The 24,691-nt window shown below is 37.4% G+C and overlaps 2 protein-coding genes across 3 annotated transcripts; one reads left to right on the plus strand and one right to left on the minus strand.

Moving 5' to 3' along the window:
- The first annotated feature begins 958 nt into the window (after positions 1–958).
- On the plus strand, positions 959–10,893 carry LOC106136107 (structural maintenance of chromosomes protein 6). Its single transcript, XM_060949773.1, has 18 exons — positions 959–1,332; positions 1,446–1,604; positions 1,966–2,207; positions 2,371–2,621; positions 2,736–2,933; positions 3,339–3,532; positions 3,712–3,858; positions 4,555–4,682; positions 4,800–4,995; positions 5,592–5,757; positions 6,072–6,291; positions 6,926–7,096; positions 7,428–7,615; positions 8,356–8,524; positions 8,784–8,894; positions 9,472–9,672; positions 10,317–10,450; positions 10,801–10,893. Exons 1-18 carry the CDS (start codon positions 1,113–1,115, stop codon positions 10,820–10,822), a joined length of 3,117 nt encoding a protein of 1,038 aa, XP_060805756.1. The 5' UTR covers positions 959–1,112; the 3' UTR covers positions 10,823–10,893.
- Positions 10,894–10,956: 63 nt separating this feature from the next.
- Positions 10,957–24,666, minus strand: LOC106136104 (G1/S-specific cyclin-E1). 2 transcript variants are annotated; one of them, XM_013336552.2, is made up of 9 exons: positions 24,426–24,666; positions 23,598–23,651; positions 23,455–23,521; positions 23,089–23,369; positions 22,019–22,217; positions 16,400–16,511; positions 15,622–16,053; positions 14,904–15,109; positions 10,957–14,402 (listed from the first exon to the last, which is right to left on the minus strand). In XM_013336552.2, the coding sequence occupies exons 2-9, from the start codon at positions 23,609–23,611 to the stop codon at positions 14,226–14,228; spliced, it is 1,488 nt and encodes a 495-aa protein (XP_013192006.2). In that variant the 5' UTR covers positions 23,612–23,651; positions 24,426–24,666; the 3' UTR covers positions 10,957–14,225. The 2 variants fall into 2 exon arrangements, with proteins under 2 accessions (XP_013192006.2, XP_060805770.1); XM_060949787.1 differs by lacking the exon at positions 24,426–24,666 and adding an exon at positions 23,724–24,116.
- Positions 24,667–24,691: the final 25 nt, after the last annotated feature.

Below are 24,691 nucleotides of genomic sequence, written 5' to 3' on the forward strand. Positions count from 1 at the left end.
GATATAAAAACGAAACTACAATTTTTCGTGTTTGCCACACTGCCCTTACAGTTGAGCAAAGACAAATGTAAGTGAATGAACGAGCCAATTGAAAAAATGATAGTTTTCTAGGTAAGTTTTCAGTTTTTAGTAGAAATATACTATTTTAAGACATTTAGATACATTTTACTTGTTGTTTTGTGAAGCCAAATACATTATTTACGATTACAATGCCTCAAATAAATCTACATTTCAATATTTTCATGGTAATAGAAGTATAAAGTTTGCGTTGTAGAAGTTGCAAAATGGCGAAATCGTGATTCTTACTGGATTATTTGTGAAGACGATTTTAGAGAATTTTACTTGGGACATAATAACTTTTTGGCACCATTAAATTCCTCAATTATTGGACTTTGTGGAATAGTAAACAAAAACAGAATATATGAAAGATGTAAATTGCAAAATCAGTAAAATATTTACAATGGATAATTTTTCGGTAAGTTTTGAATTCAGTGACCTAAATATAATAAACGCAAGTGTTTTTTCGCATCAAAATTTATTGCATATGATTCTTCATTTATATATCTTTAAAAAAAAATAAATTTTTGGGTAGGTCCCAAATAATTATATACAGATATACAACAAAATCTAAGACACTGCGCGCCCGTCCGCCGCGGCGCTTGAACGCCGCAGACGAGGTGCGCAGTTTGCGTATAGCCGCCGCAGCTGAAGGGTTAATTTTTCATGCTAATAATTAACTTGCAATACTGTATGGGTAAGTATAATGGGTAGATATGTTCGGGTGCAATTTTTGAACTCAATTTTGATTTGTAGTATGAAGATTGAGCAGATTTATTTAAGGGGTAACCCTACTAGAAAAGTCAATGTGAAGCAAGCAAGACTCAAAATTCAAAATTCAATGTCAAAAAAACAATGTCATGTCAGACAGCTGTCAATCAAATCCAATCCATGTCACATTTGGAAATAAGTTTTCTCCGTTGCCCTTGTTTTGTTTGTTGTTTCTTAACGTTTTTCGCGCGAATTTTATCTGACCAGCGGTATTTTGTGGTTTTGATTTTATTCAACGCAACGCAAATTGTTTGCTAATAACATATTTGATTAATGTACAAAAAATGGATGAAGAAGAGATCATAGAGGAAGATAAAGATGGTTCGATTCACAGTATTCACGTCCGCAATTTCTTCTGCCACGATAACTTAGAGATCAACTTGAATAGGAATGTAAATTTTATAATAGGACGCAACGGTAGTGGTAAAAGTGCTATATTGACGGCGCTAGTCGTTGGATTAGGGGGCAGGGCCTCCGCCACCAACAGAGGAAACAACTTGCATTGTAAGTACAATTGATCTCACTCAGGGCTTTCTATATGCTTTTAAAAAAGCAAAGCATTTGGCCCCATTTAATAGTAGTAACTCAAGAAATACATTTTACTTTTATCTTTTCAGCTTTCATTAAAAAAGGTGCTAATTCAGCAACAGTTGAGATAAAAATAAAAAATAATAGTCCCAGGGCCTATAAGCACAATGAGTATGGAGACTACATCACTATAGTGAGAACTATAAATGCCTCTGGTGGAGGTGGTTACAAAGTTAAATCTGCTTCAGGTACCTATCATTTTTCATTATTATTTCTAACAATTTTTTAATGCAAACATAAGTCAAATTAAGGAAGAGCAAGTCTGTCTATCTTTGCTTAATATGAAGCCAAAATATTACAGGGCAAATAAAAAAGGGCAAATATTTCAAAGATAAAAGATAAGATAAAAATATTTATGTCACTGCAATACATCCACACATATACAATTGCATACTTAAATGGTAATTTTCAGCATAAGTAGTATTACAGGATTTCGAAAAAACATTGTTTAACATCAATGACTTCGTCACTAGGCAAGCCTGTGTCGAGGAAATCAAAATTAACAATAATTAAGAGCTACAAACAGTAAAGTTAAGTAAATACTTACAGGAGAAATAGTATCAACAAAGTTTGAGGAAGTCAATTCAATAATACTTGCCCATGACATACAAGTAGACAATCCAATATCAGTGCTGAATCAGGATGACGCCAGGAGTTTCCATGCATCTGATGCCAAGAAGAAGTACTCCTTGTTCAGAAAGGCTACAAACTTGGACCAAACCGAAACTAATTATATGTGGGCATTAGAAAACTGTAACAAGGCTCACAATATTTGGAACAGAAAAAATGAGGTAAGATCACAGAAAATCTTTCAAAAGCTTATGTTTCTATTTTATTGTTAACTTTCATTCATAAATACATAATATTTATATGATTATGTCTATACCCCAAGCCAAAAGCGGGTGACTTATTTATGAAATTGAGGTTCAAATAGATTTTTTTTTTGTTTTTTAGGCCTGTCAAGAACTAGAGAAGGAATACAAAAAATGGCGATTGAGTTATGAGCAGTTACAATCAAGAGATGAGATTGAAGCAAAGAAGCAGGCATTACAGAATGAGTATTATTGGAGCGAGATAGCCGACTACGAACGAGAAGCAGAGCAAGTGCAGGCTCAGTATGACAAGCAGAAGCTCAAGATTGAAAAGCTTACAGAGAAGCTAGCTAAAATGGCTGACAATTTTGGGAACAATAAGGGCTTGATTGAGTAAGTGCTTTAATTTGATAAAAAACAAAACAATTTTTCAACATGCCACATCTACATTTGAACCAGAACAATTTTGTCACAAACTTTGAAAATGTAATTGATTAACCCTAACAGGACCTTGAAGTCACAATTGGACGAGAAAAACCTCGAGAAGGCTGCCTTGGAACAAGAGCTCCGTGACTTGGAAGCTGAAGTACGGGACACACAGACAGCTCACCGTTCTGCGCGGGCGCAGGTCACCAAGCAGGGTGACCTGCTGGCCAGGGAGACCAGAAAAGTCAATGATCTTGAGCGGGAGATACACAATATTGAGTGAGTTTGAATTTATTTGAATCTCGGTTTCATCATTAAGCCATCAGATGAACGCCTATTTTGCAAGTCATTTAGACGTAATTATATGTATGTATTATAGTTGCCATGAATCCAGAAATCTGTGCAGTGAACAAAAAATATGTGAGTTAAGGTGGACCAAAGGAGTGGGAAGCGCTTCATTTATTAACGCGTGGTGAGTGCGCCCACGCAGCGGCACACTCTCTTGTTATTGTTTATTCTGTAAGAGAAACTTATGTTTCTTGTGCAGTGTGTCCTCTGGCACTTTAAAATAGTACCACTCAATATTTTACCCATGAATGTCGTATGCGACTAAGTGCGCTCTGTATCTGTCTGTTTACGTGGTTTGTGTTTACTTTTGAATGTTTGTGATGTGATCCCCACCAGCTCCGGCGACGCGGCGTCGCGGCGCGCGGAGCTGGAGCGGCGCGCGCGGGCGGCGGCGGCGGCGGGCGAGGCGGCGCGCGCGCGCTACGGCACGGCGCAGCACGGCGCGGCGCAGGCGCGCGCCGCCGCCGCCCGCGCGCGCGCGCTCGCCGACGACGCCGAGCTGCGCGCGCGTAGCCAGCGCGGGGAACTGCGTACGTATATTGTACCATACTACAAATATACTTGCGCCATTATTTTACACATTTTTTAAAAAACCGCAGCAGTTACGCCTCAAAATAACTATTTTTAAATTCACGAATCAATAATTTCTATTATATCTCATCCTTCCGTGGTTAGCTCAACCGCTAACATTTGTTACAACTATCAACAGAGAAACTGAAGCGTCTTCTCCAAGATTTGGAGTCCCAGAGCAATGATTCCCTAGCGGTGTACGGTAGCAAGATGGTGGAATTATGTGACCGTGTACGAAAAGCTGTTGCCAGAAATCAGTTCAGCGCACCACCGAAAGGACCTATTGGTAAGTTATTACAAAGACTTCTTAGTAGCACTGTTAGCGACGGCCACGCTGTTGACTTTGTATAGAGTCATAAATTTTGTATTTTGTCAATGTGAAAAAAGGATATGACAGAGCCTTAGGAAAACAATTGACGATATGTTTTTGCACCGACATTGTATCATTACATGAGTTTTTTCTGAAATATAACTTATTAAGAATCAAGCCATCGTTACATCATTTCTTCAACCATTCTTCGGCTAGGCTAGGTTTTATGGCTGGGGAACCGCGGCTCCGAAGACGTTGAGTCAGAGGTTGCATTTATGCTCCAATCCGTGAAATCTTCACTTGCGCGATTTCGCATATGCGCTGTGATAGACTTGGTGGCGTGTGACGTTTGAGATGTCACAGAGAACCATTTCAACATATTAAGACCACGAATTAGATTCCCTTCTGGGTAGAAGGCTGGATGGGCCGTATGATTACTCCTTTAAGCCATTGAGCGAAGCTATACCGATGGTATCGAGCAGGCTAACTCTTAGGGTACCTAGTCTCCCAAGCAATATCTACCTTTTTAAATAACACAGATTGAGTAAGCTTCGTAGTAAGTTCGAAATTTGTGTTACGAGATACTAACTCAACGATAATATTCCTTAAAAGAGTTATAAGCTTAAGTAAAATTTATAGGTTGATGATGTTATAGTATATGGTTGTCCACAGGTGCATATATAAAGGTGAAGCAGAAAGAATGGGGCGGCGCCCTAGAGCACATTATCGGCGGTGGCATCACATCATTCTGCGTCAACTCCGCGGAGGATTCTAGGAAACTGTTCGAGATCATGGGCCAGGTGAGAGGAGAGCCGCAGTACATTAAAAAAAATATCCGGCTCGAAGGACCATTTCATATAACAGCGTCGCGCTCGCCATCATGCGGCTTGATTCATTCTCTCCACATGACCAACCAGGTGTACGGCAAGGATCCGAAGCCCGCGGTGACGTGCAGCAAGTTCCTGGCCCGGCCGCACGACGTGAGCCGCCACGAGGTGCGCGCGGGCGGCTTCGGCAGCGCGCTGGCGGCGCTGCACGCGGCCGACCCCGCCGTGGCCAACTACCTCATCGACAGCGTGGGCGTCGAGCGCATACTGCTGGTGCACGACGAGAGTCAGTATATATGTAGTGTAGACAACATCATGGCAACCGTTGCTATGGCGTATACCAAGAAGGTTGCCTACAAGTAGCGTACTATTCTCTTCTTCATCCTCCTAGCTGTTCTACTATTTTCAGCTTTTTTGCTTTCATTTTTTTTATCATGGACATGGAATGTGAGTACGTCCACGATTTAGATTTTAGAGTTCTATATTTGTAAATTGACGTCCCGTGACATATCTGGAATTTAGTTTGTTCCGCCGTTTCTTTTACACATGCGCTTTAGAAGCAGTAGTAGATGTAATAAAACTTAAGTTATGTAGTGACGTCAAATAGCGATACCTTGTATCCAATTTTGAAAATAAATCTATTCTTTTCTATTCTATCCTCACCTTACTGGAGAGGAGCCAGTGAGACTTTTGTTCCAAGATTGAGTGTTTTTTTTACATGAAACGACTCCCACCAGATCTTTGAAACTTTTGCAGAGAAAACTTACCCGTATTGGGTCATGGATTCACATCTAGTTGCAGGTTACCTCAGATACTTTCAAGATACGCTTGACCAGATAAAATTGCTGGTATTAATATAAACTGTTTTTTTCGTCATAACAGAGGACGCGATGCGTCTATCGAACCCAATCGAGAACGTGCCACGAAACTGCAGTAAGATTGTGACCAGAGACAACAAGGAGTACTACCCGGCTCCGAACTACCGCAGCTATGGCGGCTCTGCCAAACCTTGTCGCTACCTCATGGCCAGCACTGCCGAGAGGAAACTGTGAGTATACTGCGGACAGTAAGTGACCCACGTTGAGATACAAGCGCAGAGTTGCGGCGGGAATTTCCAAAAATCCTCTCTTAATGCACCCCTAGACCACAAGGAATCTACGTGACAAATTTTCAAGTCGAGACCCAGTGGTTTGAACTATGTTTGTTATTCCGTTTTTTTTTTAATTCGCATACTCGGTCTACGGCAAAATTTCAAATTTACTTTCCCGCTTAAAGTTTGCTTATGTAAGTATTTTTTCAACTCACACACATTGCAAGAAAAATATTCACGCAATCGGAACTTTAAATATATTTTTATTCCAGGCAATTAAAAGCCGAAATCCAAGAAGCCGAGGCAACACTCCGCTCGCTCGAAGCGAAAGCGGAAGAATTGGAAAGCGAAGCGAGAACCGCTCGAGACGATGAGCGAGCGGCGTCGCAAGCGCTTCAAGCGCTTGTGGCTTCGCGACATGACGCCGAGGAGGCTGAGCGGGCAGCCGCTGAAGCGCTGGATCAGCATCAGGCGCCGCACCATGCTGTGTTGGTGAGTTGAAGACTATGTTGCACTTGCTATGGACTGAATAAATATATTTATTAAAGACATTAAGATAGTTAACTGTTTGAGACAATAAGGAAGCATTCTTGAGTGCGCTTTAAGTGCTTGAAGCTTCAAGACATAACGCAAAGTAAGCAGAAAAGGCAATAGCTGCAGCACTGGATTAGCATCAGGCTTTGATCATGTAGTATTTGTGAGCTACAAAGTGCTAAGCGAGCGCATCAAGCGCTTGTGGCGTCACTAAAATCTGTACTTACCTCAGAAAAAGTTAAGAGGGCAGCCGCTGTAGCCTTATATCTGCATCATGCAGTATTTTCCTGAACCTCGTCTCAATCGCGTCTTCCCAGGTGATAAATTAATCTTGTGACTACAATCGCGTTCTGTTCTAAAAGGGATACAAGCCTTAAGCGGGTTTAGTGCTTTAGTTTGTAAATTTTTGACAATTATTTATTTAATTCATTGAAGTTTAAAATGACGTGAATAATTGCCTGCGAAGAGCTATTTTCTGAATAAAATATTGATTTTGATTTGTACTTATTCAACATGGCAACTCCAAACTGGCTCATAAAAAAATGGGTGTGCGTAAATTTTAATACATTATACTTTTTATTATTTATCACAGGTCGACGAACTCAACATCACGAAAGAGAAGTTGGAGACTCTGAGCAATCAGATGGAGACCTTAAAAGCCAAGGAGCAAGAGCTGAGGAACAAAATAGACCAGTCGGACGTCGCGGTGAGAGACGTGAAGAAACGACTCGCCAGCGTCACTACGGCTGGAAGAGCTCTCGTGGTGAGAATATAGATATATTAGCTTATAACTGAGATTTGTACGCATATTTCATAACTAGAGGCCGCTCGCGACTTCGTCCGCATGGAAACCCTATCAATTTCGCGAGAATTCCGGGATAAAAAGTAGCTTATCCGTGGGAAAGAGATGGAATGGTCCTATTCTTTTTTTCTAATAGTGCCGGGAACCAAACGGCCCATAAGTTACACTGTTTTACTGAAATGCGACCTACTGATTGTAAGTAGGAGTGCAGCAATTGTCAAATTATAAATTCGACACTGTCTAAAACACACAAGCACAATGCCTTATTATAAATCTTATTTTGTTTATTTAGGAAGAAATAGAACAAGAAAAGTTGAAGATCGAGCAAGGGGCCACCGAGCGGCAGAACTTGAGTCGGAAACTCAAAGAAGAAGAGAGCAAACTGTCGCAGGTGGACGTCATACTGGAGGGGAAGCGCGCGAACATCCATAAGTTGACGCAAGAGGCTCTCAAATTGTGCCCTAGAGTTGAGAACGCCAGGTATGTATTAACTTTTTTTACTCCAAATTCAAATTCAAAATTGTTTTTCATTATTATAGGATACTTCATATCTCTTAATAATTGACAAAACGACTGGTTTCACAACATTGGTTGACGTCAAATAAATTACTTAAATCTAAGTTTACTGCCGCTTCCAAGGCGTCAGTGCAGAAGAAGCGGTAACAAACTGCACTGCAGATTTTCTTCAACAAATACTCTCTCTCTCATCTTTTTTCACGAGTTTCGGAAAATCATCTCTTAGTGCATCAGTTCTGTGCATGGGAAACCTAAATGCCAAATGTCAAATCTACAACAAGCAGTTTAGGTTGTGCGTTGATATTATGTCAGATAATTAGTCGTGTTTTTTTTTAATTACTAAATATACACTCTTCATGAAATGTAAATTGGTTTAAAGTAAAGTAACAAGAATTATTCATAAAACACCATAGCAAAAAAATACAATAAAAAAATATATGTACAAACAAGAATATGTACAAAAATAGACATGTTTCTACATGTGTCCCCGAAAGAGTACCCCCTCAGCATAATGCTGGCTGTAAACAATATGCTACACAGCCAACGCTGATCTTCCGGGAAGAAGGTTAGGTTTAGAGATCCAATCACGAATTTTTAGCCTAGTTGTTTGACTGTTGGTTATACTATACAGCCATCATCAGCAAAAAATTAATGATTTCAAACTTTATTTTGTGATTGATAATTTCATTTTATTTCATGATCAGAGACCGCGCCATAGTGACCCAAGAGCTGAAGAAGACCCAGTTGAAACTAAGCTCCATCCGAGACGATGGCCTGTCTAAAGCGGAGGTGGGCGAGCGGTTATTAGACGTGGAGAAACGTTACCGCCGCGCCACGCACACTCTCAACAGGCTCAAGCGGCTTATTGACGAGGTGAGACTGCTGTCGTGTGGTTCCCGGCACCAATAAAAAATTATATAATTAAAGAGTCTGAAGAAGGATAGTGTTACCTTTCATCCCGGTAAAAATTAAAGGATCTGAAACATTTGAGATAAACCTGTAGGTGGCGTAAAATTCCACGCTTTTTGTAGATGGCGTTTAATTCGTTGCTTTTTGTAGGTGATTTTGACTCCCTTTTGAAAGTTCTGTTCTCTTTAATTGGTAAATTAAATAACGAATATTGTTTTGCCAGGTAAAATCGACAACAGAGAAGCACTTGAAAATCTGTCAGATCGTGCAGACACATATTATAAGAAGAGTTAAGTTTTGCTTCCAGTCCATGCTTAGTCTTCGCAATTATTCAGTAAGTCTTACGCTTATACTACTTGTAGGAAGACATTTTTTTAACTAGAATATTCCTTAATTTCTTCTCAACTTAAAGATATTGATCAGTCAGGATTACTTGTTAATATTTGTTTGGAATGTCATGATATAAGTAAAGTTTAACAAGTAATATGCATGTTTTCTTCCTGACTATCTAAAAAAGAAATATTTTGTTTTTCGGAATGCACGTTTAGTTCTGGGTTACAAGAGTAATGTTTGGTCACCTCAGATTTTTTAGGGTTTTGTAAGATAAGACTTTTGGGTTGCAGAGGTCAGATGACAGTCGTCCTATTTAAAAACAGGAACCTCGTTAAGTCTTCTAGGTTAGACGGGGGATTTCTGAACTCTGAAAAATTTCTTTAGTTTACTACTTAGATAGACTACCAACAGCCGTGTGGTTCCCGGCACCTTACAATAGGACAAATCCATATTTTACCCGTGGATGTCGTAAAAGGCGACTAAGGGAAGGGCTAATAAACTTTGTAATCTTCTCATAGGCGATGGTCTAGCAATCTGTCACTTAGAATCTCACAATGACTATGTATGTATGTTTACAGGGCAGTATGGAGATAGACATAACAAAAGGCACCTTAGAAATAAAATGCACCGGCCGGGATTCCGGGGAGAAGCGGCACGCGAGCACGACCTCCTCTCTGTCGGGGGGAGAGCGCTCGTACTCCACGGTGGCCTTCATCATGGCGCTGTGGGAGTGCATAGAGCTGCCGTTCTACTTCATGGACGAGTTCGATGTGTTTATGGTGAGATTTTTAGCTATTTCTATTACTAATGTACGTTATTTGTCTTTGAAAGGGGGCGGTGGGGTCTCCTATTCTAGCTTAGACTCAATCATGGCGTACATAGGGCTTTTTGAGGGTTAAGTGTGTCCTTGATATGACTACAGTTAAAGATACCCTGAAGATTAATGTCCGGTCGAAATTTTCTTTCGCAAGTGGCCAACGGGAAATATTTTGTATGGAGATATTGTAAATGGTGACTTATGAACGTAAAGTATGTTTTCGGGGGGTGGGGGGATGGCATTAAAAGAAACCCTGAAGATGAATGATGATGTGGGGGTGCATAGAGCTGCCTTTCTACTTCATGGATGAGTAAAATTTATTTACGGTAAACATTCTTAACAAACATTAATATAGCCTTTTTTTTAAGAATCTAAGATGTTAAAAGGCAGAGCGTTATTTTAGTAATTTTTGTTGGAAATGTAAAATATCCATAGATTAAAGACTAGCAAGCATTTGTCATAGACGGACCATGATGTACTTACTATTAGGCTCCGTCTAGTTAATCAAGTTTATGATAAGATCATAAAAGTTTTACCAAAATATATACTGGATAAGAGGTCGTCTATATAACAATATAATAGGTAATTTTATTATTATCCCAACAGGATAACGTGAACCGCAAGATAGTGATGGAGCTGCTCATAGACCACGCGTTGAAGAACACGAGCCGCCAGTTCGTGTTCCTCACGCCGCAGGACGCCAGCTCAGTGACTGCCGGCCCCCAGATCAGCATACACCGGTAAACTACTATATATCTCGCAGAGATTTACTGTTTTTTTATTTACACTGAAATAAAAAGATTTTTTTGTATGTGTTTATAATTAATAAACTGAAATACTGGACTGATTTTTTTACGATATTTGGCACAGATATAAAATAGACCTTCGGGAGTGACATAGGCTATTTTTCTGGATTTTCCCGTAGGAGCGAAGTTCCGCGCAATAGCAATAATATAATAGTTATTTGGTATAATATACTCGACTGTGCCATTAAGGTTATGTTTTGGTGTGTATTTATAAATGTATAAGTGTCATTATTGGTACAATTTGTATGTAATATGTAACATTTACCCGTTTCTTTTTGTTGCAGGATGGCTGATCCGCGACCATAGAACTTAAGATATTTTGTATACAATCCAGTGAGATTTATATTATTGTGATAATAAAAATAATTTCTGATAATTGTTTCGAGTATTTTTAATAACAAAAATTACCAAGGGAAAGAAAACAATCAATTCATGGACACCATTTATTCAATACAGCCTGCTCAACATGTATTAGGTACAATAAGTGTTCAATGCATTTTATATTGCACAAGTGACGACATCAAACAGAACCAAACATCACATTGATTCCTATGTACTGTACTCGAGATCACTCAAAAACCATATGGAATATAATTTGACAAAAAAAAAGACTAAATTAAGTTTTATATTAGTTCTCAATACATTTTATATAAAAAATATCCTACTTAATAATGACCTATATTTTATTCTGTTATGAAAAATTATTAAATTATATTTAACAGCAATTAAAGTCTTAAGTAAGGCGAGTTTTCACCATAAGCGTAATGTTTTCCGATGCTAGCTTAATCTACAATCTTTCAAACGAAAACAATACTCGGATTTAATCTTATCGACCACTTGTTCTACAAAGTACAATCACACTTTATTAAAATAGAAATTTCGCAGAGATACTAGTATTAAATATTTCAATTTATAATTTTTGGTCAGTCACTAAATTATACGTGACTATTACATTAGCTACAAAACTAGTGTCTCGTACAAAATCATTTAATTTTTTTTAATGATACAAAAAATCTTTGAATCGATACTAGGTTTTTAACTTAATGTTCCTTTTAAAAGTCATTTAGGTATTTAAAATAAAAATGATATAAAATTTAAAAAAATCACAAATTTTAAAGTTTGATCGGGAATTCATAAATGCATAGTAAGTATGCTTAAATCACTGATACTATAAGGTTGTAATTTCACAAAATTACTAAGATGGTAAATAAAAGTTATTATTCAATTGTAACGGTATAAAATGAATGGTAGATTATTTTGTTATAATTAAAATAAATCCCATGTAACGCAAGGAAATCAAAACATTGGGCATTGATAATTTTTAGATGCATAGGTATTTTTTTAATTTTAACAAAGAGCTTAAGATCGTTTCAGAAAAAAAAGACATGGAAGAACATAAGCGATTTTTGTTCAAGGCTCGGCACAGAAAAGTAAAAATACAGTTCAAAATAATAGACTTTCAAGTAAGATACGAGTATTTATATATAGACCAGCGTCGCGGCGATGTGCTGCCTGCGATATTATTTATTCAGGATTTAGGACAAGATTCTTTGGTTACTATGCTTCTCAAAATAAGTTTAAATAAAAGTGCAGCTAAAATATACCATATAATAATTTTCATAGCGTAACGGAGCATTGTCCGCGAATCAGTCTCATGAACAATTCGTTCATTTATCAGGCAATAAATACAGATTTACAATCACATTTATTTACAAAATTAATTTAGACAAAACGAAGAACTAAGCTTATAAATAAAGAAAAATAACTAAATTATTAATGAGAGTACGAAATATAGTTCACATTCGATTTCAGGGCGATCAGATTTCAATTGATTCAAATGAATGAGACGATGCAATAAATTGAGAAACACCGGCGCAAGGTTTCCACTTTGCGTTAATTTCTTAAGCGTACATTACATTTTGCGCTCTTACATTGATATTTAATTAATTCCATACAAAATATTGATTGAGACAGATTAAATTGAAATGCATTCTTCTTATATAAAGACTGTAAAAAAACAATAAAAAATATCTAAACATTGATATTACGCAAGAGACGAAGTTTAATTCAAATAAAAAAGTACAGTTTAGTTAATTTACTTAAATGTAATAACAACGAGCATGGAATGTTCATCACATTATGTAAAGGCCGACATCCGGTACAGGATCGCATTTAATTAAATGTAATGTATAATTTTCACCTTAAAATACCTATGTAGGAACGAAGATTTCATATGACATGTCTATCTGAGACATCAAAAGCGTCTCGTTAAGTTTTTTCAGTAAAATCATATTAAAAATCATAAAACGACTACAGTAAGGTAGGTTTCACAATCTAGAATAACTATTAAATATAACGTGAGTTTCATGCTAAGCTGTTAGTATCATTAATGGTTTATTCGCCGATAAATCCAAACAAAAGTCATAACAAATAGGTTGGTTAGATTTTTTTATATTTCGTAGTCATTCTAGACTGAGCAATTTAATTTCAATTTAAACGAGCCGTCCATTTTATTTCGTGTCATTTTGAATGTTGTAAGAGTGCTGCACAAACGTGAACAGCGCTGTTGCGATTTATTTTTACACTCGTAGAAATAGAAATAATTAATGATAATACTATAGAAGTGGTAAGTATTGGTGAATGTAAGATTTATCATCATAACATAATTCCTATTGTTTCAAGTACAATATTAAATTTCCATCGTTTTATTTCATTCTGAATGTTATGGTACACTCGTCTTCTTAGTATGGAGAATTTAAATTCCTTGATGAGTAGCATAAGTTTAAATGCAACATTTATTTGTCAAATCAGGGGGTTCAGTGTACGTTGGCGCTTAGACCGTACGCCAATAAAATATTTTCTTTATCGATGTTTAAGTAAGAATATAATAAAAGGGATTCAAAAACACAGACAAATAAAATTTGTCACAAATTACCATTCAGCAGTGCACGTCGAGAGGACGCGAGATAATTATATTCTGAACTTTTACTAAATATGTAATTACAAATTTTATATTTCTGTGTCAATTTTGAAGCTTGTTCTCACAATAAGAATTCGTACTTTCTGTTACGTAAAAAATACGTAATAAGGTCTTTAAAAACTTCCAAAAGTTTCAAAATTTTTGATTATAGGGTTTGTTTGATACTGATGGTGAATTATGATATGACGGATTGCAATATAGATTGTGATTCGATTTTTTTTACAATATCTCAAATCATTTCTCAATACGACGTCGGACATGTTTTAATTATCCGTAATACTACAATTGCAATGATTAAAAATGTTTTTTAAAGAATACCTTAGAACATGTATCTGTTAACGATTGAAATGATGAAAATCTATGGTGGGATAACTCATCACTTTCTGAGGTACATGTTATTTTTAGATGATACTGGAGCATCCTGGAGTTGTCATCCAAAGGAGCTTTAGATCCACATTGATCTATACATAAACTTGAATGATAGATACATACAAGAAAAGTACTATTGATATTTTTATTGGTGTTTAAATTTTTAAAAGATTTTGTACATTTGAATGATGACTAACAAAAAATATGATCATTCTACCAATCCGAGATTAGACGTTCAACATCGCCTACTGTAATAAACTACTATCAGTATGATCAACAACATAACAATAAAATACACCTCCGTTCCTCCGCCTGGCATGTGACATACACTATCAGAAGTAACAACATGCTGTATACCGCTCATTGTAGATGTTGATCGTCCGCCGGGTGCCTGGTGGAGGGCGTGGCGGCGGGCGTGGTGGAGGGGGTGGCGGCGAGCGCGGCGGGGCTCTTGTGGCCCGACTGCGGCGGCGTGGGCGGGAACGCGTGCGCGCCCGCCTCCTGGGATTGCTCTAGCATTTGCTGGTACACTTTATCCTGGAAAAAGGGAATAGACGCGTTGGTGAATTTGTCTATACTTTGGGGGGTTGGTACTTGGGGCAGGATTGCTTATTAAAATTTTCATGTGGTGTAGATCGAATATGTTCTGTTATGGAAGTATATGGTATTGAAACTCAAGATGTTTGATGGCAGTGTCTGAAAGCTGATTCTGAATCCTGAAGCACGGTAGGCAACCATTTTTTATTAACGTGCTATTATTGTGACAGTTTGGTTGGTGTTGGCTGACTGGATCGCGTCTGAACCATTAGGTCGCGGATTTGATCTCTGGTCAAATCATGGTGAATAAAAAACTTTTGATTGACCGCTGTGTTGTTGTTTAAAGTATTTTTCATAAAATATAGTCCCGAACTTACTTCGGAGCTAGCTCAATCTATAAAATTTGTCCTATATATATTTTCTTAGTGAACATTATTCAGCAGCAATTGTACGCAAAAAGTATATATGAAAGAATCGGTAATCAACAGTCGTCCCACTCACAAACATATCGAGCGAGACGTTGTGCGACTGTATCCGGTGGCTCTCGTCCAGGTTGACGTCGGGGCAGATGAGGTCGAGGCCGGCCGCCTTCTGCACGAACTCGCCGTCGGCGCCGCGCACCACGCTCACGGCGCCCGCCGCGCGCACGGCCGCCACGAACGGCGCCAGCCACGCGTAGCACGGCTCCAGGGCCTCCCAGCTGTAGCCTGCGGGCATGTTACTTCACAGTAATCACTCACTTCAAGGTCGAGAGGAATAGGCAAACCCCTCCCAGTTGTAGTCTGCACGATGGTATTGCTAGTGTCGACATATTACAGTAATGACTTGAAGGTCAGGAGTACTTAATTGACAAACTTGCATGGAAAGAATAACGAATATGGATGAAGTGAAACAATGTCTCTGTTTACGCCTCCGGGAAAAAGAGACGGGAGAGGGTATAGTATACATATGTATGGCGCATAAAAAATATATAAAATAGAATTGATAAAATTACTTCACATTCCCATTAATGAATCGCAGTCCTAAGCGTTTCCCCTGTTGTCGCTAGGGAAAACGCAATCAAATCGAATGATTAACACAAAATAGAATTACATAATTACTCAATCTGTTAACCGTCACTTCTGTCAATTCTACATGCTATATTTTCTCCCAAGTAATCTACATTATCAATATGTAAAATATAGCTTTGAATAGGCAAAAAAAAAAAACAATATCTCACCTGACACCCTCAACGCCAGCTCCTTATTGAACGAGTGCGCCATAGCGGCCGCCGCGACCGCACTGTACGGAAACAGGTTAACGTCCACATGTAACACTGCTAAGTCTATCAACTGTCCACATATCACAAACTCCAGCGACGAATACTGGGGAAACACGAATGTATAACTTCTCAGAGCGTTCGCTCCTATATCACTTTCACCTAAAAGCCGTCGCTTAGCACTTCTTCCTTCACTAGCCAACTGCATATAAATGTTCAACCAACTGTTTATGGTTATCGGCGTGATGTTCCACGATAATATTTTGAGGATAAGAAGCTCTTCTAGTAGTATTTCTTCGGTGGTGCAAGCTCCGTCGGTGACGTACGCAAATTCGCCTATTTTCGGTGGGTAAACTTCTTCTACTTTTGCTGCTATGAATAAGCATGTTATACCTGGAATGTGATAAGTTATTGCTTTGTCATCATGTAGACAGGAATATCGATAAAATGGTGATGCTACGTTTTGCATACGAAAAAGAAAACAATTAATCAAATTCATTTAAAATTAAAAGCAGAGTCAGTGACCAATTGATGTGTTAGGCATAAAAGTCACGAGGCCGATGTAGTCGAAAGCCTCCTACTATAAAAAAAGTAACCGCGTGTGAATCAAGAAATTGGCGTGGAAACATGTGTTGTCTTTTTCACCAAAATTCGGCGTGATCAAAAATTAGTCCTTCGATAGTAGACATGCTTGTTGTATTCTCTCAAAGAAGGGAATTCAAAACGAAAGCTTTCTTACCTATAAGTTGTAGCCGGCCTTTCGGCACGTCTTCTGTGTTGGTGAGGTACCGGTCTATGTAGTCCACTGTCAGGTGAAACGTTTCTCTGTGCAGTTTGTACACTTCGCATACCTGATGGCAAAAAAATAGAATTATATTCAAAATAGTAATAAGTGTATGTGAAGGCAGTAGGACTTTCAAACAAAATTGACAAAGCTTCAATCTTAATCTTATAGGAGAGCCCTTATGAGACATATGCCGTTCTTGACAAGCCCTAGATAGGAATCCTTGGGACGTGGAAGTTCTTTGTTAGCCAACTCTCGGGAGAAAGAAGTACCAATATTTAAATAGGTAGGTATGTCTGTACGACTTTCAAAAGAGATTAATGGAGGAAGGAACTCCACCGACAAGAGTTAGGTCTTAAATTAAAGAAGATTTTTTCCTACATACACACATAAAATCACGCCTCTTTCCCGGAGGGGTAGGCAGAGACTACCTCTTTCCACTTGCCACGATCTCTGCATATTTCCTTTGCTTCATCCACATTCATAACTCTCTTAATGCAAGCTCGGCGGTTTCGGGTACTTTTGACCTGACCCTTTACCAGGACGTCCTTAATTTGATCAAGATATGATTTTTTCCTATAGGGAATAAAATTGCCGTCTTCTGACTAATTTCACGATGTGACACAATGATTACGATAATACGGCTATTATTATTATTTAGGTCATACACATGTAGCAACAGTATCTGTGTCAAGTGATATCTAGAAGACAATAACTTTTTTTCAGACATAGTCGTAGTACAATAATATCATGCTTGCATGCATGTTTTTACATTTTTAATTTTATTGGCTAATCAATAATAATTAAATCTTAATAGATAGCTATAATGCCCGCGTTAACGGAAAATCGAAGAAACATAATCTTTTTATGTCGCTCGTATCTGGTTCTTTGAAGTTCTATCTCTGTGGTATAGGTCAAAATTACATATATACATTTAGTCTCGTTTATATCCCGTGCGGGGTAGACAGGTGACGTTTGGTTCCCGGCACTAATAAAAAACAACTAATACAATACAAAAATAGGACCACTCCATCTCTTTCCTATGGATGTCGCAAAAGTCGACTAAGGGATAGGCTTAACTTAGGAAATTTTTTTTATTACGATGGGCTAGCAACCTGTCACTATTTGTGTCTAAATTCTATCATTAAGCCAAACAGTTGTATGTGGCCAATCAGTATTTTTAAGATTGTTGACTCTGTCTTTAATCAAAATTGGTCCTAAATCATCGAGACGATTCGTAACAACTACAAACTTATTTCTCTCTTTAGTATTTGCCATTAAAAATCAAGAAAAAAAGCTTAGTTGTTGGCACACATACAGCGTGTTTAAGTCCGTATCAGTTGACGCCGTGAGGCGATAATGTTTCCTCCTAACACATATTGAAAATTGCACAGCATTTACAGATTATGAAACTCATTTGTAAGTAAAGGAATCTAGGTTGGATAGGTACATAATAATCGCTTTCAGATATAGGTTTACGGGTCCTATACGTCAAGCAGGAAAGAGGGTAATCCTACTACTATTATAAAGGCGAAAGTTTGTATGGATGTATGGATGTTTGTTACTCTTTCACGCAAAAACTACTGAACCGATTACCATGAAATTTGGTATGTAGATAGCTGAAGACCCAGAATAACACATAGGCTACTTTTTATCCCAGAGTTCCCGCGGGATTGATAGGGTTTCCATGCGGACGAAGTCGCGGGCGGCCTCTAGTCTTATATAAATAAAATTCTCGTGTCACAATATTCGTTCCCGTACTCTTCCGAAACGGCTTGATCGATTTCTCATGTTATTTTGTGAACATATTAAGTAGGTCTGAGAATCCGCCAATATCTATTTTTTTATACCTCCCTTAGTGATAAGGGTTGTCCACTCTTAACAACTTTTTTAAAAATATAAATAACTTAAAAATTATTTATATGGCAAAACAACGTTTGCCGAGACAGCTAGTTTTTTTTTCTATAAGTAAAATCAGATGATTCGCATATAAACGCTCAGCCCAATTTGGCATGAAAGTTCTTTATGTAGTCTTGGAGTGCACTGAGAGAAGATTTCCCGCAATTCCCGCGGGAACGGAAATAGACGGGATTTTTCTTTATACACGGGCGTATACTTGTGACCTATGTCGACAAACCACAAAGCCATTCTGCTGAGATATGTACTCGTAGATACATGTCTGATGGTGATAAAGTTTTGGAGGTGTGCGCGACAGATGCACAAACTGACTGAAGTCGTTACATGCCACAGGGTCGTATCCTCTCATTCTGTCTGTGCCTCTCACTGTCTCGATGTGTCTTCAGTATCGAATGTTTTGTGGCAATTCTAGTTGTAAAGGTCACTTTACAATCACCTTCGAAGTTCGTATATAACTTGTGGTTGTTCGCTATAATTCAATGCCATCATTTCAGAAGTTTCGTAAGAACTTAGAACATGTTTAGTTTAAATACACATGTACATATATACCGTTAATATCCCCGCATAGTGCATTGTCAATGCAATATGCAGTGATGTTGAAGTTGGTCAATGGTTATGTTACTTGGATGCCGAAGCCGCATTTCAAAACATGAGTGGACCAATAACATTTTTATCTTAAAAACTAAATAAAAGGTAGCGCTTGTATGGGACAAGAAGAAACTTTTTTGTTACATGGGATTAATTTCACGAAAAACTGTATGAAAAAATTTAAGGGAGCGGACAAGGTTAATATGGTTTTGAAAGGAGAAATTATGCACATTAAGGAATTTCACGGTCAAGAAACACGGGCACAAATATCACGCGTTATTTTTAGGACATCATTAGTGCAGACGAGCTTTTTTTATTCACGCCGCGGGCCACGAACCCCGCTATGGGCCTCCGTGCTTTATAGATTTCGCTATTGAACCATTATGACAAAAAAAGAAATCGCTCCGCGTGATTACTATGTATAAGCCGGATGCAAAGCAAGTGGAAGTACTTAAGATATTTCATTACTATATGAATGTGTTCGATTTTCAAAAATAACAACATTACTGAAATATGGCATGCAGTATCCGTTGAACTGATACTCGCTGGATGAAAAGCTTAATAATTAAGGTCGTACTTATAAGGTAAAAACAATATTTGTTCCAAGGAGTCCTCGATATACATGGTGCAGTGACCCGCCAAAATATGCATATGGAGTAACCCATACCCATGTGTTGTTTCATAAGTCATAAAAAGCTCAAATAACAGTCTGGATTCCGGAGTCAGACGAATCTTTTTCTAAATGTCAATAGTCACACACCGAAAATATCATAGATAAAAGAAAATTAATTTCATTACTGAAGTTTCAGTAACTGTGCCACAAAACGAGTTGGTTTTTGTTAGGTCAATGACACGCTAGACAAAAGTGGTAAAGGGGTCATCGATCCCAATTTTGCGTAGGTACTTCCCTATATCACCAATATCATCAAAAATCAATACATATGTGTAAGAAATCATATCGCCTCTGTTAAAATTATTGTTCCGCCCAACCTGGGGAGCCCAGGGTCCGCCTAATAAAGCATTGCTCAGGTACCCTGAACCTACGTAGCATACTCACGACTTGTTCTTACTTTTCTACTACGATCATTTTTATTCACTATGCCGGAAATCTTAACATCATTCCATCGCTATTACACCAGCCTTTCATTAATTATTTTTATACATACAAACAATAATCACGTGTTTATCCCATACGGGGTAGACAGGGCCAATAGTCTCGCAAGTCTGAAAGGTTCAATTCAATTGTATGGCTGAATGATGGCATTGAGCTTTAAACAGTGACAGGTTGCTGCTTACCTATCCGCCTAAAAATATTATTTTCATCTATATTATAAAACTAGTTATTTCGCGGGGCTCCCGTGGAAAATTCTAGAAAAAAGAAGCCTATGTCACTTAGGTCTATTCTATATCTTTGTCAAATTTCGTAAACATTAGTCCAGTAGTTTTTGAGTTTATTCGTACCAAACAAACAAAAATATTTTATCTTTATTACAAGTGCGGATAAATAAATATAACTCATCAATAATCTTACTCACTTACCTTGTTGTATCTGTCCCTATAATGCAGCGTGCAATAATAAAAAATACAATAATATCTATTCTATTATTATTTTACACGAAATTAATTTTAATGACAGTCATTACTACTTAGTAACAGATAATAAGTAAAAACAATTAAATAATAGCATTGTAAATAATGAGCAGGTAATATATTAGGAAGTACACAATAGACAGTGTGATTTAAGATAACAATATTTCCATAGACATTCCATTGGTACAGATTACACACACTTTTCAAGTAATAATTATAGCGCAGCCACACTCACTGTCTTTTCCTTTATTACAGGTTCCTATACTGTAGGTACATATATTATACATACATACATATAATCACGTCTATATCCCTTACGGGGTAGACAGAGGCAACAGCCTCGAAAAGACTGAAAGGTCACGTCGCAACTTGCACATTGTGACTATTCTGTACTTCATCTTATTTAACCCTTGTTTTCCACCTTACTTAAGGGAGCGTTTCTGTTTTTACAGCGATGCTTAAGACACCACACGTGGATTGCGTAGTACGGTTTCTTTCCGACTTAGATTGCCTGTTTTCCATACTAAATTCTTTTCTCACTCCTTCCCAGTGGCTATCCGCCTGTGGAATGCTCTTCGTGTTCACATTCGAAAAGCCCAGACTATAGGCAGTTTCAAAAATCAAGTTAAGTCTCACTATCTTTCTACACTTTCCTAATTTATATTATATATTGTATATATTTGTAGGTTGTCATAATTATGTATTTCATTGGTAGGGACATATTTGGTAAGTTATTATTTATGTAGGTATATTTCAATGTAGTATGTATTTATATTGTGTTTATATTAGGTTTAGGTATATTTATATTCTGCGTTTTATTTTATATGTACTGCGCCAATCGCCTTATTATTTTTAATTTCCTTCCACCCTAAGGTTGACTGGAAGAGATTGCTGTAGCGATAAGTCCGCCTTTGTACCTCATTGACTACCTGTGTTTTTTTTCCTGTTCTTCTTTTTCTTTGGTGCAATAAAGTGTTTATCTATCTATCTATCTATCCTTTTCTTTTTTCTATTGTTGCTGGGAGGTACACGGCACAAATAGAAAAAAGTATCATAATATTTTATTATATTAGTATCTATATACTTCTAAATATATGTACCTACTTAATAATCTGTGAGTGACTAACTGATATACAATGGACATCCCAAACAGCTGGGTCTAGAGATTTGTAATTAGGCACGTATTATATCTAGGGGTGCACTAAGAGATGATGTCCCGAAATCCCGCAGGAACAATATTTGTTTATTACGCGGACGTACTCTGTCAAAAAAGAACCGCCTTCAAACGATATTCTCATTTTTTTTAGTGGGTTGATTTTCTAAAACCTTCTTAGTATAACAAACACTTTGCTGAAACCGGCATCAAAATCGGTTCAGCGAAACGCGAGATGATTGCGGACAAACACACATACATACATGTCAAAATGAGAATCACCTTTTTATAAATGTGGTTAAAAACTATATAAAAATATAACATACCTCATTGAGCCAGTCCAGTAGGATAGCCCTCATTCTTATCTGAAGGTTGGGATGTTTGTCAAACATGTTTGGGTTCTTGTTGCTACTCGAGCGAGCATCACACTCGCACATCCCATTCCACACATCCTGGGGGTCCGCCCAGGATAGCACCGGGAGGGGGCACTTCCGTTTGGGCAGCGATACTTCTGGTTTGATGGTGCTGTAATTGTATGTTAGAATAAGAAATTCTGTCTAAATATTGAAACACTATAATTTATTTTTGATACCCAATTCCGGATTAAACAGAAAAAGAGCATTTGATATCATTTTTTATAATAATAATAATAAAATACGTTTATTTTCCTCTTTACAAAGGTGAGCCTTAAGATTATTTTATAACTAGGTTTTATACATTTTATTTAGATTTAGCTCTAAGATCTGTATGATATTAATTATTAAGACCATATTGTAAACCCTATTTACTGCTAATAAAATAATACTAGCAGTATAGTTTGTATTAGTATCAATAAGAACAGCGGATTTTAATTTGTACTTGATTAATTCCATGAAATATAAAGAGTTAATACTTCGTGATTGTTTACATTTGCAATTAAGTTTACAAGTGCAAAATAAATATCCAGTGCCAACCCTATCCTATGAAAACAAAGATCAGCTGTTTCATACCAAACTATATGTACCAGTGTATTATTAATACACTAGCCATTCAAGTTCCTATAAAAAATATCTTATGCAAAGCCCTAATTATTCTAAGTTATGACGAGTTCATTGACCGCATTTTAGCTTACTGACCTCCACTTTGACCTTGCTGGTGTTAAATTTTGGATCAGTAAGCACTACAGCTTTTATATGCCAAAATATTGCATAAAATAGGTGCTTCATACAAACATACATTAAATCACGCCTCTTTCCCGGAGGGGTAGGCAGAGGTGCTTCAAATATGTTTATTATATCCTTGAAGTTTAAGTATAAAGACTATTTTAAATGTATAAGAGTGTAAAGGGTTGGTGAAGGTATTTGATATTCAAGTTAGATAGTGATATAGTTAGTGTCAAAAGTTCAGTGGATCTTACCTAGGTCTTTTATTAGAATGTGGTGTGGACTCGCCCCTAGCCACATTTTCTAAGGGGCTCAGCACACAATTTGCTAATTCAGGTATACTCGGTGGGCTTAGGAAACTATCAGGATTATAATCTATCTCTGTGAATACACTCTGTGGCTGCTCTATGGCCCCATATTGAGAGCCCTCGTCATCACTAGAGCAAGATGTCTCTACCACTACATTGTGGGCGGGTTGATCTATTAGTTCCTCCTCCATGGTAGATTGTATCTTCACAGGTGGCATATTCTCAACCTAAAACAGAAAAAATAACTTTACTAACTCACACTTCCAACGCTCTGTAATAATTTTCTTCCCATAAAAGGATTTCAACACCAACCTCATCATCAGTTGAATTTCTTTTCCTTTTCAAATTCATACGCCTCTCCGTGTCTTCACTAGAAGAGCTAAAACAGGTGTCACAGTTTAGTAAACAGAGCACCAAGGTCGACAGAGCTCAGCAGTGGGACACTGGTTACTTACCCATTTAGAGCCATTGTAGAAGCAGGGACACGGCTGCCAGCTCACTGCCAATGCCTGGAAAATGGTGCCCGATTAATATCACAACTTAATTCCATGTACATGCATATTAAAATAAGGACTATTGACCTGAAAAAGACCGCATGTCATGCCCAAAGTAAAAATAGGGTTATGTCATTTGACAACCATATTTGAGCCAAATTCGCAATATCAACGGAATATTTGAGGTATTCACTTCATAGTGGAATACATTTGAATGAAATAAGCCATGAATAAATATATTTTAAACTGTATTTGACCCCAACTGAGACGTTATATTCATAGCGTGCCCCCTGCTGATTACGCGGGAGAAAATTTTCAGAGACGATTTTAGCAACGAGATAACACTATTTTGGAACTTTAAACGTATTTTATAATCACTAAAGTTCATTAATATTACTTGAGTAATATAAAATAGTCGATTAAAATCAATCAGCTGTCGAAAAAAATGCCACGAATCCGTCACAATCGCGCGCGAAATCCTCCGTCAGCGCCATTAGACACGTCGCTAGCTTAGGTTTCTAAGCCCATCCGCTTTTGGACATTGGTAAAAATAGATCTTTTGTGATATCGTAAGACTTACAAAATACTATTTTACTAAAAAAATACCGAAATGTCTAAAATATGTGGGCCATACTTTACTAAACCGGTACAAATGTAGATGGCTTGGCTTATCGCCTTCCGATGATTTCTAACCTATTTGTAGCATTATATTAGATTTAATTATACAATATTTCATATGATCTAGAAGTGAAATATAATGTAGATGCTTATTTATTAAATAAAACATACCTGATCATTCACAATGAATTCAATATACACAAAATAAGATGTTCTTGTTCACTATTTATGAAATTGTCAATCTGGTTACATTTACTAATGATTTTTGTAATTTCTCTATTATACGTTATAAAACAGACACTTAATAGTTCAAAGATAGTAAAACTTTAAGGATATATCAATTAAACCATATTATTTTAGCTTTTCACGGCTCGATAACGCCCGGCTTTCCGCGCGAAAATGTCGCGGCAAAACTTCGATGCTGCTTCAACTGGAAA

This window comes from Amyelois transitella, chromosome 3, assembly GCF_032362555.1.
Source record: "Amyelois transitella isolate CPQ chromosome 3, ilAmyTran1.1, whole genome shotgun sequence".
Taxonomy (NCBI): domain Eukaryota; kingdom Metazoa; phylum Arthropoda; class Insecta; order Lepidoptera; family Pyralidae; genus Amyelois; species Amyelois transitella.

Bases quoted from the DNA above. Each gene is read 5' to 3' on its own strand.
- LOC106136107 (XM_060949773.1), top strand. From the start codon at position 1,113: ATGGATGAAGAAGAGATCATAGAGGAAGATAAAGATGGTTCGATTCAC. The intron at 2,622-2,735 runs GTAAGTGCTTTA...TAACCCTAACAG, and splicing joins AACAATAAGGGCTTGATTGA to GACCTTGAAGTCACAATTGG. The intron at 9,673-10,316 runs GTGAGATTTTTA...TTATCCCAACAG, and splicing joins ACGAGTTCGATGTGTTTATG to GATAACGTGAACCGCAAGAT.
- LOC106136104 (XM_013336552.2), bottom strand. The intron at 22,218-23,088 runs GTAAGATCCACT...ATACAATTACAG, and splicing joins CATTCTAATAAAAGACCTAG to CACCATCAAACCAGAAGTAT. The intron at 15,110-15,621 runs GTGAGATATTGT...ACATGCCCGCAG, and splicing joins GCTGGCGTTGAGGGTGTCAG to GCTACAGCTGGGAGGCCCTG.